Source organism: Parasteatoda tepidariorum, chromosome 9 (genome assembly GCF_982258835.1).
Source record: "Parasteatoda tepidariorum strain Cologne lab strain chromosome 9, Ptep-v5.0, whole genome shotgun sequence".
Taxonomy (NCBI): domain Eukaryota; kingdom Metazoa; phylum Arthropoda; class Arachnida; order Araneae; family Theridiidae; genus Parasteatoda; species Parasteatoda tepidariorum.
Window position 1 is genome coordinate 89,495,442 of NC_141763.1, and position 18,892 is coordinate 89,514,333.

The 18,892-nt window shown below is 30.3% G+C and overlaps 2 protein-coding genes across 4 annotated transcripts; one reads left to right on the forward strand and one right to left on the reverse strand.

Annotated features, from left to right (window-relative positions):
• Positions 1-4,057: 4,057 nt before the first annotated feature.
• Positions 4,058-8,427, reverse strand: sotv (exostosin glycosyltransferase sotv). Its single transcript, XM_016049346.4, has one exon. It carries the CDS (start codon positions 8,148-8,150, stop codon positions 6,051-6,053), a length of 2,100 nt encoding a protein of 699 aa, XP_015904832.3. The 5' UTR covers positions 8,151-8,427; the 3' UTR covers positions 4,058-6,050.
• Positions 8,428-8,639: 212 nt separating this feature from the next.
• On the forward strand, positions 8,640-14,596 carry LOC107437366 (dymeclin). Of its 3 annotated transcripts, none has more exons than XM_016049347.4 (2): positions 8,640-8,800; positions 12,236-14,596. In XM_016049347.4, the coding sequence occupies exon 2, from the start codon at positions 12,243-12,245 to the stop codon at positions 14,208-14,210; it is 1,968 nt and encodes a 655-aa protein (XP_015904833.2). In that variant the 5' UTR covers positions 8,640-8,800; positions 12,236-12,242; the 3' UTR covers positions 14,211-14,596. The 3 variants fall into 3 exon arrangements, with proteins under 3 accessions (XP_015904833.2, XP_015904834.2, XP_042904262.2); XM_016049348.4 differs by having other exon boundaries at positions 8,648-8,946; XM_043048328.3 differs by lacking the exon at positions 8,640-8,800 and adding an exon at positions 9,430-9,453.
• Positions 14,597-18,892: the final 4,296 nt, after the last annotated feature.

Here is an 18,892-nt window from a genome sequence, read left to right on the forward strand (position 1 = left end):
CATAATCCACAAAACAGGAAAATATTCTCTAATAGAATTTAAAACCTTTTGGTACATATTTATAGATTGTCCTTAACATACTACTCACATAAATTTGTTTTCCCATTGGCACTTACCTTGAATATTCAGTATACTGCTTTAGTTTTTCAGTTTATGTCATAGATATAAAGGCAGAAAGATCAATCACTCGACCAAACGGACGTCACGGTGAACGTTGACATCACTGGTCTAGTAACTAGTTTGTACTCTATGTCCACACCCTCTAGTGAACTGCGGTGCTTGTTTATTGCAGCTGTACATAATTTGTTCTTTTTTTTATTTGATTTTTATAAGTTGTAATGATTAATAATAATTGATAACATTCAGTCTCTTTGCCAGAAAAATCTGAAATTCGCAAATTTTATGACACATTTTTTTTCTCCAGATTTTTTTAAAGATTTATAATTCGTAAATTTTAAAATTAAAAAAAAAAAAAACTAATGTGTTTTTAAAATTTAATTCTTTATATCATTCTGAAATTCAAATATTTGAAATAAAATAAAACACACAATTTATGTACTTACAAAAAATAAATAAAATAAAGAACATTTTAGTAAACATTCCAAGCTAGCCTGTTAGCATACAATTAGTTTGCTAGTAAAGCGTTTTCTTGGTTTTCATTTGTGTGTAATGGAAATTCTAATTATTTTCATTCAAAAAGTTTTTCAAAGTACGATTTTACTCCTCTATTTCAATAACAAGGTACTTTGATATCTGGGTCGTGTTAAAAGTTAAAAATATATGAAAAGTATTTCACAACATCCACTAAGATAACAAATTGTCTGTCAAGGATGATAAAAAAATTAATGGTTAAAAAAATAATTCATTGCGATAATGAACATACAGCTGTAATGTTATTATTGTTCAGTTATCTAAAAGATTTTTCCGTGGTTTTCCTTTGCATTTAACGCAACATTTGATTTGTCTAAATTTTAATTTAATTTTAAATACAATATAGGTTACTACAAAAGCTTTTATAAACATGATTTTACTCTGATATTTAAATTGCAAGGTACTTTGATTTCTGGGTCGTGTTAAAAGTAAAAAGTGTTTCACAACATCAACTAATATGACAATTAGTCTCTCAAGGATGATAAAAAAAAGTAATTGTTGAAAAAATAATTCATTGCGATAACGAACATTTAGCTAGAATCCTATTACCGTTCAGCAATCTAAAAGACTTTTTTGCGGTTTTTCCTTGCATGTAACGCAAAATTTGATTATTTCTATTTAGTCTTAATTGAAATAAGTTATTTTCATAACTTTAATGATTATGTTTGTACTCCAAGTAACTTATGAGTAATTTTGATTTCTGGGTTAAATTAAAAATAATAAGGACGTTTCCTTATAATCACAAAGATGTTAAGCCATCTATCAAGGATGGGAAGAAAAAAAATTATTGATTATTTAAAAATAACTTCTTTTAGATAATGAACATTTAGCTGGAATACCTATTACCGATAAAAACAATCTGAAAAACGCATTTGTAGTTTTCTTTTGCATGTAACGCAAAATTTGATAATTTAATTTTATTTAAAATAGGTTATTTTTATAACTTTCATAAGTATATAATTGTAATTCGATACTTAAATTGTAACTTATTTTGTTTTACTGGTTGAGTTAAAAAGAAGAGCTTTTCGTTTATATTCAGCAAGTTGATACCTTATCTATTTCATAATTTTATAACCATCGTCGAACAGCCGACCTAATTATGTGCTTACGCCTACTCATGTTTAACTCCGTAAATTCAATTTTAAATCATATCCAAAAGACAGGGAGAGTCCTTTATAAAGTATTGAGAGACATTTGCCTCCATATTGGACTTCTTGATGGAACTAGCCCGCATTTACGTTGCATTTTGAGGAAAACATCCCATGGTTAGCCTGACTTCAAGGAGACTCCTGATCTTCTGAACCACAACGGCTAGGCCTGATTAATAATAAAAAATGGCTGCTTATAAAAAAATAATTTCATTGAGATAAAGATGAACGTTTAGTTGAAATCCTATTACCGCCAAGCAATCTGAAAAACATTTTCTAGGTTTTCCTTTGCGTGTAACGCAAAATTTTATTACTTTAATTTCAACTTAATCTTGGTTAAAATAAATTATTTTTATAAACATTGTTTTACGCCGATATTTAAATTGCACGTTACTTTGATTTTTGGAATAAGTTAAAAATTACAAAAAATATGAAGAGCATCTCGCTATATTCACCGAAATAATTGACTGTCTGTCAAAGACGCTAAAAAAATTATTTATTATATAAAAAAAATTCATTACGATTACTGAGCATTTCGCTGGAACACCTTAAGCGTCAAGCAATCTGAAAGATATTTTCGTGGTTTCCCTTTACGTGTAACGCAAAATATGATTGTTTTCTTAAGAAAAACATTCATAAAGGCAGCAATGTTTAAATATTTACATAAATTATGAATTATTTTATCTATATTCCTTGTAAATCAAAACAAAATGAAGTCTTACGCGGACATAGTCATAGTCTTACGCGGACATTAAGTAATGAATTGGGAGATTTTGATACTGATATATATATATATATATATATATATATATATTATAATAATTTGAATAATTATTTGTGCAAAGGCATTAATAAAGATCGGAAATTAATAGATAATACAATCGAGTTCATAATAAATACTACGAATAATTATTTTCATGAAAAAGATTTTTATTTTTAATTCTCATCGGAAAATTTAACAAATTTACGGTTGCATGGCTTTAAAAAAATGTGTCATTGATGTGCATTTTTAATTATTACGATTTTAAGACAATAATAGTAAACTTATAAAATTCAAAGGATTTTAGTTTCGAACTCCTTCTGTTAAATCATATTTTTAAATATAAAAAAAATGCTAATATAAGTATCTATACTTCAGTTGTAATAGAACCAGACGCTTCAAACTAATAACTATGGTTGGATAAGTAAATATCCTTCCTTCGGTTTTAATTAATCTAAGTTCTGAAAACCAAAACTAAACAAAACCGAAACTATAGTATATAATTGCTCGTAATCTGAATGATCTCTGCTTTTAAAGCTTCAATAAACAAACAAATAAATTATGAGTAATGAATAGACATCTTTAAGCAATATACAAAATAATATACTGGTTTACGGAAATAAAAAAGTTTTAGAATTTAAATTAAATTGCTTTTTAATGATCAACACTGATTACGCGCAATGCAAAGGTACGGCGGGGATGTCAGAAAATAATCACTACGACGACGCGAACGCCCCTTTTTGTGCGTAAAACCGGTCTGTCAAAATCGTGTTGCTTTTCTAACCCCCCCCCCCCCCCCCCGGGAAAGTTAAATGTCCTTATCCCCTATATTAGTCCCTGGTTTATGTGCATTATATTTTTTTGGTTCAATTGGTTATGGCATGATCTAGAAAATTTTTTGAAGGAAAACTCAATTAAGACTTCAATATTCTTAAATAATCAAAAAGATTCAATATAAAGGGAATATCTCTGTGTAAAAAAAAACTTAGAAATGTTTTTGTAAAGTTCATGTAGAAAACTAAATTTAAATATTTTTTAATGCTTTAAAATATGTCCAGAAACTGAGAAAGGCAAACTGGCCCATTAGAACTTTTTAGTATCACCCTGAACTGAGTTTCAGGTCCGGGATCATTCTTCTGTTTGAAGAAAAAACTATAATTAGCTGTGACAAATACTTTTCAGAAGTAGATTTCTAAACTAACTTCTCCAAGTTAATGTGCTCAGTAAAGTTGGATTTCAAAAATCACCCCTTAAGCCCATTAATTTATCTTATCTGTTAAAACTTTTTTTTTTTTTTTTTTTTGAAAAACCTGTTTGAAATACTTGCATATTTTTTGCAAAACATTTGTGGTCACAAAAAAAGTTAACATATTTATGGTTTAACGTGTATAGGCGCCAGATTTTTTTCCTCATTGTTAACTCGCAAGAACTTGAAACAAAAATCTTGTATAGATTTCTGTGTGAAATATTTGTTAAAACAAAATTAAACATCAAAACATATAAAGAAAACATTTATTGATGTAACATAAAAATTATAACAAATATTTACATTAGTGAGATTCAAAAATAACTCGTAATGAAGATGAAAATTTGATTTTAAAAAAAAAGGTGCATGTTTTATTAAGTTGGATTAGAAATGTAAGTTATGTGAAGTTAAACATCTATGAACTTAAATATGTTTTTATGGACACTTTTAAGTAGATACAGTCTTCGATGAAATCTATCTTTATAGGCCTAATAGTAAAATACTCCTATCTAATTTAATTTAAAGAAATTATCTTACATTTTTTTAACATTCTAACTAGCTTAGAAATGATCCAGCAAACTATCACAATCATATTTTAAATGGGTAGTGTTAACAGTGCTCTGGAGCACATTAATTTTAATGGCCCATTTTCTATCTAAATCTTTAACGTTATGCATACATTTTCGATAGTATTACTTTAACTCTTGTTTGGTTAAAGAAGCATCCACTCACTCATTTTAAATTTGAAGCATTATTTACATACTTACATTTTTAAGGAAATACATATATACACACTTAATAGATGCCCAATGTTTCTCAGTTAAATAGTCACAAAAGATTTGTAGCTAATTTAAAGGGATTATTTGCTTTTCCAATACAGTATACTCTCGAAATCTAAAAGTTGAAGAGATTGCTAAGAAAATTTCAAGATAACAAGCTCAGAACTAAATATTTTCGAAAAAATTGAAAAATTTATTCTAAAATATTACTCTAAAAAGTAGAGTCATGAAACATAACAATAACTACTATGAATGTACACAGACATAGTTTACTGAAAGTCTAAATACGACAATGGTAATTTTATTTTTAAAAGTAAGAGAAAATTAATTTTGCATTAAATAGAAAAGAATTGGTTAACATTTTTACATCGTGATTTTTCCAAAAAAAATTTCATTCCTATTTCGAACAAAATTCATAATAAGGTTTTGAGAAGAAACTCTTCTACATAGGAATTCAAATTATAAAAAGGTGGATATATAATGTTAAGGGGGAAAATATTTTTTTTTTTGTCATAACAAGTTTTTTGAGATATCGAGAGAATACTGGACTAAAAATACATCACAATTCTTTCTTATTTTACTGTACTAAAAATACATACACAATTCTTTCTTATCTTTAACGAATTACATTTTTTTTCCCCAAATACAAGGAAAGTTTTGATTTTAAAAAGCAAAGGTTGGACATCATTGAGTTACATAATACAAAAAATTAACACATAGACAAAAAAAAAATTGTGCATACAGCTGCTAGTTTGTTGCAATATTAAATAATGGGGAAAAAAGTCATCCTTACATAATATTTTTCTTTTCAAGCGTATATGTCTATAATTGGGTGCTTCATAAAAAATTAAAAAAATTACGTCTAATTTTAATGGGCACAGCATTATGTGCCTAGTAAGTACTTTTATACCTATCTTAGAGCATCTAGTTTTGAAAATCATCACAATTTCAAAATGTACATTTCAGAAACATATCTGCTGAGAGGAAACATTTACATAAAACACAATTCATTTTAGATCGCACACATAAAAAATTTCCTCATTTTTACTAGCAAGAAGATCCAAAATCTGCATAATTTTTTAACAGTTTTTAAATGTCAATATAATTTAGTTTTCATATGTAACAGAAAAATTAAAAATATTAGACTCTAGCAAGGCCCGCTTTAAAGATTTCAAATTATTAGACAAATATTCAAAGTATTCACCAATTTTTGAAAGTTTTCTCCAAATTCAAATCCTGACAATGCAATGGCAAATTTTTTGACAATTTTTACCATAGTCAAATACTCATTGTCATTAACATTTGTTTATATTACTATATAAATGCTTTCAATTTATATTTTTAGTAAAATATTTACTATAATTTTAATAACATTTATAATAAGAATTATAAAATAATATTTAATATAATTATTTTGGAAAATAATTTAACAATAAAACTACTTGAATAAACAAAATTATCACAATCTAGAGACTGCCAACATTATTGAATCTTTTGAGTTTTTCGGGGAAATTGTCTTTGTAGAGAACCGGATCTGCTCTAAATTCTACAGTTTTCAAAGTCATCAGACCATAGCTCTGAGCAAACCTATTTATACATTCAGTACGTTCAGCCATGTGGATAACATCAGCAGATAACATTTCCACATTGGTGCATTCAGGACATTTAAACTTCTTCCGTGGTGTAACCTTGATAGGTGCTTTTCCGGTAACATTAGCAACAAGAAAATTCATAGCAATATCTTCACAGTTCATATGATCATCCACCCATTCCTTGATATCACCAGGCATGGAATTGGTATAGAGATAGCTATAGTACTTATGATAATATGCAGCACCAGTCAAAACCATCGATATCTCGTTAGTCCATTCAGACTCGTACTTCCATTTCTTGGTTGTATTGTCCCAAAGGTGGACTCTAGATGGAAATCCAACAATACGATCTGGAAACTCACGCCACACCTCGTAACCGAATTCAAGCTCATCGGCCGTCAACATAACGATGTCGTCGTCAATAGCCAACACGGCTTCGGTTTCTATTTCATCATACGGATAGAATCTATTGCTAAGTCTGTTTTCTTTCGTTTGAACCACTTTCAATGGTTTACTGATCTTTGGCCATGCAGAAGCTGGAGGTGGAGACTTGACTTGGTTGTTCCAAACAACAAGAACTTTGGCCAAACTGGGTGCTTGGACAACTTTTTGAATGACCTGGAACAAGCTTTCCAATCTATCATAGGTAAGGATAACAGCAGTAAATCCTTGAGATTTAGGAGCAATAGCAGGCAAGAAGAGTGGTGCAGAGGCTCCAAGTTTAGAAGGAGGATCATTCCAGTCCTCATATGTCTTAGAACTATGTGGAAATATTCTTGACTGGAGAATATCTAAAGTTGCAGTAGTTATTTGCTTCATGGAACTAAAATATTTTTGCCAGAGAAAGCACGCTTGTCGACGCATTTCCGTTATCTTTTCGTCTGAGACGGATTTTAAAATGTGAACTAGATCACCAAGATTTTCTTCAAATAGTGTAATGCTAGCTCTTTTCCAATCTATGACTTCTGCAAACGGCATGATGTATCCGTCAGCAACAACAATCGGAATACAACCAGCTTTTAAAGCTTCTGATAAAGCTGGTTGGCCGAGTCTAGCACCGCGTATTATAATACAAAATGTAGAATCTTCTAATATAGCTGGATATTCGTAAGTATCTCCCCCTCTACACCTAGATGTAGCATTCTGGGAACTAGCATCTTCAGAACAACGTCCAAGAACAAGCAATTCAGGGTGTTCTTCCGCTAAATCTTCAAGTTCATGACGATATTCAAAATGAATATTTATTTGGGCAGATGAAGCGAGCCAACGTCTCGATGCTTCCTTACAACTATTAATATCAAAAGGATGGTTTATAAGACTGAAAGTTGGAATACTTATGTCGAATGTTCTTCGATAAGTCCAACTTGAAAAACCAGCACCAGCTATCATTGCTTGGTCGGAGTCTATTTCAAGAACTGCATTATAATCAGGTACACTACCCGGAAGCATGTTAAACAACAAGTGATTGATACCTGAATTCCAGTAGGGTAAATTAGCAAGTATTTGTGAAGTTTCCTTCAATCTGACTAAATTTTGATTGAGTAAATCTAGAGATGGAATAAATATACAAGCCTTGCTGGGATCAGAAACGTAATAAGGACTATCGTAGATGGTTTGTAATATTTCCACAAACTCACGAGAATGTGATACCGAAATGGGTACTCCTTTTCCATCTTCGTATTTGTAAATTGGGTAGATGTAAACAGACAATTTATCTTGTGAATGACCACATTTATAAACGTCAAAACAATTGAAATAATTGCATTTAGTGTTTCGTTGACCTGCATTCAATGCCGACGACAGAATCCTTATTTCTGGTGAATTCTCAATAGAACGAAGCATGAATTTTTCTTCCTGTTTATGAATGTTCCATGGTTTAAGTAAAATTACGGTTATTATTATAAATGCAAAAACAGCTATACATGAAACATTATATAAAATGGGATTCGATTTTGGTGCTCGAGAAAAACCCATGATATTTTGATTCAAATGTTTCTAGATAAAATAATTATAATAAGAGCATATTTAAATGGGTGTATTACTTTGCAATCTACCCAAGAACCTAATATGCGAAACTAATCTTCTTTGATCACTATAACTCATAACTTTGAATATTTTCCATAATGTATTTCGATTAAATTGTGTCAAGACACATTATAATATTATTTAAAAATATTTTTTGGCAGGAAAGGTTAAACAAAAACAAAATTACTTATTCAAGTTCGTTTTCGACTACCTAATTCTGCTCTTTTGAAGGTTTAGTAAAAGTATAAGTAAGCTAAGTTTGTAGATCTCAGTTAAATGACATAATCCTTTTTTTTCTAATTTTCGTCTTTGAATTAAATTTATTAGTTTTATTATGATTAAATATTTTTTATATGCATTTTTAGCAATTTAATCTAATTGTATTAAACTTTTCAATGCTTAAATATTTTAAATTATATAAGTTTCATTAAAAGTGGCTACAATCAAGTTCAATCATATCGTAAGCAAAAAAAGCAGACACCAGACACTAAACAAAAATAAGAAATAATAACTTAGAAAAAAATATATATAACTTCGTTGTTGAACATACTTTATTATATTAAAGTATAAAACTTCTAGGATCTTTTAGTAAATATAAGGCAATTAATTTTTTTCTTCTTATTAATTTATAAGTAATTAGATAGACATATTTATGCTCGGTTATTTTCTTTTAATCCTCTTGTGCGTTTTATAAATCATTGCTAAGCTCTTAATCTTGGAGCTTCTATATATTCCGCTATTATATGTAAGAAAAATCGCTTTAAATTTTTACTATGATCTGTGCTTATTTATCATGACTTGAAATTTGTTGTTATATTTTGAATGAGTCAATCAAAATAATCTCTTCAACCCATGAATATATTAAACCTTAATGTTCTCAAAGCAAATATGAGTTTCAGTTTATAAGAGGATGCCTCTCTTAATTTGGCAATTTTTATGTTTTTGTAGAATGTAGTGAAAATTACTTAAAAGTGAGGTTTTCTAATAAAAAATCGCGACAGAAATAATTGGAAAATGGAAGATTTTATATACAGTAAAAACTATAGTGTTAAAATGCATAATCCATGACGCATGCTTTTCCTCACTCCGAGATATATGACTTATTCTTGAAAATAGAATTTTACTCTAAAGCTTTTATCTTTGCAACTATAAGCACCATAGTGTTAATGCTTGATTGTTATACTTTCTTTCTATTAAAGGGACTGTAAAAAATGGCAAGTTATTGATGTAAATTTATGCTCTATCAATTAAGGTATGGGTACTATTAATATCATATATTAAGTACCTAATATAGTAGTATTGGTATCTAAGGCTAGCTCAACTATATCCTGTGCCCTTAGATGAAAAAATCAAATTACTCCTCTTTAATATGTATAGCTATATTTAACTAGGTGCACCAAAATGTGGCAGACATGCCCTGGTGGGTTCTAGTTTTAGTGTAGAAAAAATGGATTCATGAAACTGGAGATACCATTAACCATACTCAGACTTGATTCTTTGGAGTAAAACTAATAGCATTAATATAATAATGTTAATAGCATTCGTTCTAAAAATTGTTTACTCTGCCCCACCCAAACTATCAACAAAACAGGCAGTGTACAGCTTCCACTTCCCAGACAATAAGTTATATACTTATAGACAATAAGTTATAACTTATTATATAGATACTTATACAGACAATAAGTTATATTATATTAATGTCAGTAAAATTTGGTTTCACAGAATTAGAAGGAAAAAAATATTTTTTTAAATAAAACCAATAAAGCTCTTTTTGTTTATTATAGATTATTTTGGTTAAAACCAGTTTTTTTGTTCTTAAAAAAACATGTTGAATAATATTTTAATCTCTTGACTGAAATTAACTGAACCATTCCAAAGTGTTTCATAGTATTTAAATATTCCATTTAACTATTAATTAATATTTTCAATAAACAATTCAAAAATATACACTTTTGTTCTTTAAATTTGTTAATATAATGATAAAAAAAAGAAGCAGAACTGAATATTTCATCTATGTTTTTATATTTCTTTACAACTACAAATAATGTGCAAAATAAACAATAAACATTAAAATTTATTTTAGTAATATATGTTGAAGAGTGATTGCCCACCCTACCCCTTGCTCGCCAGTAATATAAAAATACTGTAATTCAGTATTATATAATTAATATTATTCTATTATAATATATTATATTGTAATATATTAATATTATATTATATAATTAATATTATACATTTATAATATTAGTAATTAAGTTTTATGAAATATGAATTTCTTGTTTTTTTTAATCCCTTAAAGTTTGAATAAATATAAATTATAATGTATTTAAGGTAATATATCATACCTTTTATATTATTAATAATTAAAAATACTTGGAAATAATTGAAGGATTAAAAGGTACAAACAAGACATGAGTTGCATATAAAATAGTAAAAATAAGTTTTAGGACTAAGAGTTCAATAATAAATAAAGTAACTGAGCTACTTTTTTTCATTCATTTTGACATAATAGAGCTTTGAGTTTAAGGGTATCAAAGTTTGTAAATGTCCTGAAATTTCTGATTTTCCTGTTAAAATATATTTTGTCTATATCAGCTTTTTGGCCTGATATTTATCATTTGTGTAAACTCAGATGATCCCATTTTCTACGAATACTAATGCAGCTCTTAAAATAATTGTTATGTATAATTGAAAGATTTAGGATTTCCAGCTAATTTCTTTTTATTTTAATAAATGCTAAGATGCATCTTCGCTGAGTTTTGGTTTCAAAATTATTAGAACCCTACTTTAAAAGATTTGATTAAAGATGTCATGAACACTCTTACAAATTTTAAATAAATATCGGTTTGAAGGAATATTAACTAATTGGTACTGATTATTTTCCTAATGCAACAGTACCATTTAAATTTCCTAAATATTAATCTCAAATTGTTAGGAGTTGCTCAGTGCTCCATTTATAGAATACTGGAAAAGCTGTTAAAACTTTTTTTTCAGAATAAAGTAATTCTGAAATTGAAAATTGTATGTTTTATTTATTTATTAATTTTTTTTTCAATTAAATTTGTTTTTATTGTACTTAAATGGAGCAAATTATACTTTAATTTGTTGTTTGCCCTTTTTAAAAGTAGTCTGATACATGTATATACTCTATCAAAATATGTCCTTTCTTTTTCTTAAGTCCACTATGAGGTCTGCAATTTACTTAATAACATCATGCAGCATTAAATAAAATTAATTTACAATACACTGAAAATATTTCAAAAATTAACAAAATCATTTGAACCATAATTTTTTTTTTTTTTTTTTACTCTGATAGCAAAAAATTATACATAAAGTAAAATGTAAAACTAAAGTATAAAAAATTTCCATTTATGCTTTCGATTGTAACAAACATAATGTGTCTTTACAAAAGATAAAAAATTATCTAACTTTTTATTCTAATTTATTCCATAATTACATTATTTAACTAGTTTTAAAAGTAATTAGATTTGGTGTTAGGTACTTTATTTTATAATACGCATTTTTAAAACATTTTGCTCATATCATATCAATTTATTTTTATATTTTTACAAGAAAACTACGCTATCTAAACTTTTAAAAATTAGGTACATAAGCTTGATTTAAAGAAATACAGATTCTCAGTAGTATTTAAACATAAAAGTGGAACATTTTTATCAGAAATATGTTATTTTTCTTTTGATTCTAAAACTTTCTAATAATTCTTTTGATTTTTTTAAAACTATTTGAAAAAATAATAAAAAGTTAAATTTTTAAAAAGATTACTTATATTATATTTAAGAAAAAAAATTTAAAAAAAACAAGCTTTTTTTTTTTTTTTTTTTTTAAATAAGATCATCTGGTTTAAACCAGCCAACCAACCCTATGGTTCCATGTATCTTTTTTTGTGTGAGTTGCAATTAAAAGTTGCCTTTATTGAAGCTTCAATCCTTGTATTTGTAAGATAACAATTACTGTTATTTTATTATTTGACATTGACTCGATATAATTTCTGATGATTTTAATTTTGTTTACAGTTGCAAAATGGGTACCTCAAGCAGCAGCCTACACGAGCTGCGAGATAACAAGTATTTACAAATGTTCTCTGGAAAAGAAGCTATTTCTCCGAATGACCCCTTTTGGAATCAGCTGCTTTCTTTTACCTTTGCCCCTCCTCACTCTTGTGCCGACTGTCGTTTACTGGAGGACAGTATTCGCCCGATGTTAGATGCTTTGCTAAATACCAATCCACTTACGGGAAATGTGGCTTCTCTTATTAAAGTGTTCCTCATTCACTCCTCTGAACTGAAAGCTGCTGTGCAGTGTGAAAATAAAGTATTCATCTGGCAAGCTCACAACTCCCTTTTTATTTTGAGGTGCATCTTGAAATATTTCATTGAAACCTTAGGTGAGGAAGGAATGATAAAACAGCTTGAAGATGCTCAACTGAACAAAAGCGACCCCCAGAATGCTTGCGAACCCGAAAAGCTTCTCGAAGACGTAATAAATGCCCTGATCGAAATAGTCGTCGACATATCCCTCGATAACCGGACTTACGCTATAACCGTGGAAGCGGTGCATACTTTGATCGTCTTGCTCTCGGTGCAGATGTTTTCTTCGAGGCCAGCTAATCTCTCTGGTGTCTACTCGATTTTCATGCATGGGAAATGTACTATTCACTCTCTCTTGCTGGTCAAAACTCTTTTTCAAAATTACTGCAATCAGCAGAAATGCCCGCATTGTGTCACTGCCGCAGAAGGGGGAAGTATCATTGCTGGACTTGCAACTGGAATTTGGAATATATTGTCATTAAGTACTGTGCATCAAGAACCTCCTAAAAGTGAACCAATGACGGTACTCGCAAATCAAAGCTTATTGTTTCTTTTATTATTAGTTAATCATTGCACTAATGAGAAGGAGGGGAAAAACCCTTATCGTGGTGCTCTTTTATCATTTAGCAATTCAAATAGCACTTGTGAAATGCCTAAGGAAAGCATGGAGGCTTTTAAATTAGACTATGATGCTCTCTTTACTACATTGTGTAACACACTAAAAGATGATCAAACCGCTTTGTTAACATATATGTTAATTCACCAAAACCCACATTTTCGTCAATATATTATATTTTCATCAGATGTTTCGTTGCTTGTTGTACCGTTATTGAAGCTACTGTATGATGCACCTGAAAAAAATTCTCATCTTATTTATATGGCATTAATAATTATATTAATATTAAGTGAAGAGGAGTACTTTGACAAACAAATTCATTCAATAAAATTGAAAAACATAACATGGTATATGGAGCGAACATTATCTGAAATTTCCCTTGGTAGTTTATTGGTTCTTATTCTGGTTAGAACTATACAATACAACATGACTCGAATGCACGATAAGTATCTCCATACAAACTGCCTGGCTGCATTGGCTAATATGTCTGCCTATGTTCAAAACCTGCATCCATATGTTTGCCAAAAATTTGTTAGTTTGTTAGAATATATGGGTAAAAGATACATACACGTGACGGATCAGTCGAGAACCGTGTTGCAAATTGATGATGAACTGCCTTCTTCAGATTTGTCTGTTCTCGAAGAGGTATTGAGAATGCTGTTGGAGATTTTAAATTCATTTTTCACTTCCCAGCTAAAGAACAATATCAATTTGTTATACACAATCCTTTATAAGAAAGAAATTTTTGGCATGTTTCGATCAAATCCTAATTTTCAAGACATTATGCAAAATATTGACATTGTGTTGCTGTTCTTTACTTCACATTTAGAATCTATGGATCATAATTCATCTGTTTCTGAAGTGTCTGAAATCTTAAAAGCAGCTGCTTCTACATGGTCTAAAGAAAAGCTTAAAAAATTACCGGAGTTGAAGTTTAAGTACGTCGAAGAGGGTCAACCGGAAGAATTTTTTATTCCGTATTTATGGTCTGTTGTTTTTCACTCTTCTGAAATATACTGGAACTCTAAGAATATTTTAATTTTTAATCCTCACAAAACTTCTTAATAATTTTAAGAATTCAAGTGAAGTAACTAAAATTAGTGTTTAGTTTAAAGTGTGTTGGATTTACTTCTGTTCAAAGTTTAGTTTCCTATCAACTATTAATAAGACAAACACAACAAATATTTTTTTTTTTAATGATTAGAAATATTTGTTTGCAATTATATAATCATATGTGTTATTTTTGCAATTAATTTTTTTATTTTTAACTGTACTAGTATGAATAATGCTAATATATAAGCTTTTGTAATAAATATTTATTAGGAATAAATTAAATATTTTATTATTCGACTTTGTATGATGGTGATTTAAAATATTTTCCTATGTTTGTTATATGTAATGTTTGGTGATTTAAAAAAATTTGCAGAGAATAAATTTCTTTGAGAAGTTAATAAGTGTGAAAAAAATATTTTGTATAAACAATTTTGAAGAAAATATAATAAAAACATTTTAGTTTTATTTTTTAAATAAATATTGTTTTTAATTTTCAAAATTGGCTATAGGTGGCAGTTTGTTTCATCCATTAAAAGTTATTGTTATACCCCAATTTTGCAAGAACTGGAACCAATTGCTCATCTTAAACTTATTGATAACAATAATTAAAATAATCGGATAACAATGATAAATGCGGAGACTTCAACATTCAGCACCATGCAAAAGTATAGAGCAAAAAACAGCCTTAAAAACACTTATTTTTTTGTTGATATTTATATTTGAAGCTCTCCAAAATTTTTGAAGGCTTCTGAAACAGGTTCTAGCTTTTATGATTCTTTGGTTTATATCAAGGTTGCTGTCTCCTTGTTTATTTACTGTTTTCCCAAGGTATGTGAAAGAATCTATTTCTCTCTTTTTTATTGTTAGATTTTGCATTTGTTCTTATGGTTTTTGTTTTATTCTTATTAATTTGTTGACCGATTTGATTTGCAAATTTATTAAATTTTTTAGTTTTTTTTCTCTTCAAGATCGATGCATCTAGATGAAATGAGGGTTATGTCACCTGCATAATTAAGATCTTCTAATGTGGTGTTAAAATTCCATCTGAGCCCTCTTTTTTTCATTTTTGGTCATGTTCTTCATGAATTCTGAATAAAAATCCAGACAAAATGTGTAGGCGATCGCAATGCTCGAGTACCCCATCTGTAGTATTTTACTTAATTCTTAAAAGTATTTCTTAAATTTCCATGACACTTTTTTTAGAACTATGTTTGATGCAGTTTTCAATTCCTTATAGTTTCCTAACTTAAAAGATTTTAATCTATTTGAAAATCAAGACAAAAACTAGCGTACTTCCTTCTTCCATGACTCTCCACACGAATGGTGAAAGCATGCGAAGTGTTGCCATTGGTGGAGAGTTCTGCTCTACTCCACCTGTAGCCTATCTCAATCGCCAATCCCTGTGTTACTCTTGTTTGAACATCGAAAGAGTCTGTAAGTATTCTATGATCCTCAATACATGTTTTACTTCCATCATTAAGGCTCTTAATGAGATTATAAATTTTTCTGAGATTTTGTAATTTTTAAATATTTTCAACATTTTGTACCAAAATCAAAAGTCTTACTGAAGTCAATAAAATTTGGTAAAAAAAATAGTGATTCAACACCAGTTATTTCCTACGTAGATAAGCTGGCATTTGTGAACGACGGAATTCCCGTGAAACGTTTTTTGGATTTTATTCTAACTTAAAGGTGTAAATCTGAATAGTTATCTGAAACTATTGTATATCGTTTCCTAATGACATAGGCATAAATAAATGATTGTCGAGGACAATCATAGAATAACTCACCAAATATGGCAGGCAAGTACTCAGGTTTAAATGCAAGGTTAAATGATTATCAGGTTTGAAATGCTTTGTCGTTGTTGTTAATTTACGTCGCACTAGGGCTGCACAATGGGCTATTGGCGACGGTCTGGGAAACATCCCGGAGGATGATCCGAAGACATGCCATCACAATTTTGATCCTCTGCGGAGGGGATGGCACCCCCGCTTCGGTAACCCGACGACCTGCGCGCGAAGTCGAGCACTTTACGGTAGCACAGTTTAATGAGGACCAATACCGCACACCCTCATTCCCTACGCAGACTGATCCAAGTGGTCACCCACCCGCACACTGACAGTAGCCAGTGATGCTTGACTTCGGTGATCTGCTGGGAACCGTGTCTTAACGATCAGTCCACTGCGGGATCTACCTGGGAATGCAAGGTTAAAAAATGTCCCACCGCAATTATTTCACAAAGCCTAGCACATAGCTTAAACGTCACTCGTGCACAAGCAGCGGGATGTGTCTTAGAGGATTATATTTAATTTTTACAGAAATTCAGCTCTTTTTTTTCTCGAGTTTTACCTTTTGGTGGACAACAGAATGCTTAGAATCTGGACTGGACTAGTCGTAAAAGATCCATTGGATACTCAGGTGGTCCACCCATTTAAACACATCAACGGCACTGCATAAAAGTTACGGAAAATTATGGCCGTTCTTCAAATTTTAGAAAAGAACAAATAAGAGCTTCTAAAAACTAGACTCGATTGTCGTTGCCTTCTAAAGAAATTGAAGAAGTTGGTTGAATTGAAGAATTTTGTGGTGATGTAATCGAGAATAAATCAGACTTCGATAAGCATACAGAAGAAAGGTCTTCCTTTCGATGATAGTCTCAAATTGATAGAATCTTTGATTGCCTTTGTGAGTGAATAGAGAGAAATGTTTTCTACTTATTTACCTAATTGAACATTAGTAGCCGTAAACCCAAAACTTGATAAAATATAAATTAAAAAAAGTTAAATTGAAAGAAAAAGCTAACTGTTAGAAGCATACGCTCAATGTTTCCTGGCTACTGCAGTAAATTAAATAAAAAAATTATTTTTGAATTAAATTATTATAAGTTCCCCATCACAGCAAAATTATAATTTATGAAAAAGGGTCCTGAACTGCAATGGAGAAGGTTTTTTCCCTAGAGAATAAAAGCCTATTTCCTCTCATATCTCACATCTCAGATTAATAGGTATTTTTTGTATCATTTCGAAAATGTACACATTGGTGACTATTTTTTTTAAATGTAATAGTTAGCAAATTCTTATGGAACAAATTTTAGGTAGTCTCCTTGAACCGCAAGTATTGCAATTTAGTAATATCCAATGCAATTTTTGTGAGGAATGTAAAGAATTTTTCTATGATGTTGTTACCTCCTGATATAAAATATGGTAGCTCAAGATCTGTAGCAATACGCTCTAACGTCTTACGAATAGGGAAAATAGTGTCCATAAAGACCATACTTTAAGTATTTTTAGAATCCTTATCGAAAATGAAAAAAAAAAATGTAAACTCTTTTTAACTTTTTAATTCAATTCTGAATATTGAATCTGATACGTCTGAAATAATCTTTCTGATCTGGAAAATTCCATTTCTAGAAATTTACCAATTTTTGTTTATTGTTGTTCTATGTTTGTGTTGTCCCCTACTTGTGATGTCCTTTCCTTCTCTTTTCCTTTCCTTCATTTCAATTAATTACTAATCATTAATTTAAATAATCAACTAATTTTAATTACACAGGCCTTTGATTCAATAGCTAATTCATCATTTACGGAGGTGGCCTCATTAGCCAGGTACTCCGTGGCATCAGTTATTATTTTCCACAGTTTTGAAAAATTCATTCAACCCAATGACGGTGTAGGAAACATCCCTGAGAATGATCCTTAAGACAGGCTATAACGATTTTGATCCTCTGCGGTGAGATGGCTGGGCTCAACCAAATCTGTATAGGTTGACGATCTGCGAGCGAAGTTGAATACTTTACGGCAGAACAGATTAACGAGGATTTAACACACTTTTTCGATTCATTTACAGGCTGATCAAAGTGGTCACTTTCAGATCTCTGACTACAGTCCGTGATGCTTGACTTCGATGATCTACAGCAAATTTCAGGATAAACTGATTTGGGAGATGATTGCAACTCTCGAATACGTCTTATTGGGCGAAGTCCAGTTCCAACTCTTAACCCTTCCCTATTTTTTTTTTCGTATTTCATTGTCAAAAATATTTTTTTAAACTTTCACGATGCTTCCTTTTAGAACTATTTATTCTATGTAGTTTTCAGTTTCATATAGTTTCCTAAGTTAAAAGTTTTGATCTATTAAAAAATCAAGATAGAAACTAACGTACTTCTTTATTCTCTGACTATCTCCACACGCTAATGGTGAAAGCATACAAATATTTCCATAGGTCGAGAGTTCTGCTCCACGCCACCTCTGTAGCCTATTTTGATCGGCAATATAGATGAATGAAGGATGAAATGAGAAATGGATTATGACATGAAATATATTTTTCTGTGATTGGCGATCGAAATGAGCTGCAGGTGGCGTATAGCAGAACTCTCTACCTATGGCTACATTTCGGTCCCGCAGTGGACTGATCGTTAAGACACGGTTCCCAGCAGATCACCGAAGTCAAGCATCACTGGCTGCGGTCAGTGTGCGGGTGGGTGACCACTTGGATCAGTCTGCGTAGGGACCGAGGGTGTGCGGTATTGGTCCTCGCTAAACTGTGCTACCGTAAAGTGCTCGACTTCGCGCGCAGGTCGTCGGGCTACCGAAGCGGGGGTGTCATCCCCTCCGCAGAGGATCAAAATTGGGATGGCATGTCTTTGGATCATCCTCCGGGATGTTTCCCAGACCGTCACCAATAGCCCATTGTGC

Excerpts from the sequence above, each read along its gene's own strand:
- sotv (XM_016049346.4), bottom strand. The coding sequence starts at position 8,150 with ATGGGTTTTTCTCGAGCACCAAAATCGAATCCCATTTTATATAATGTT.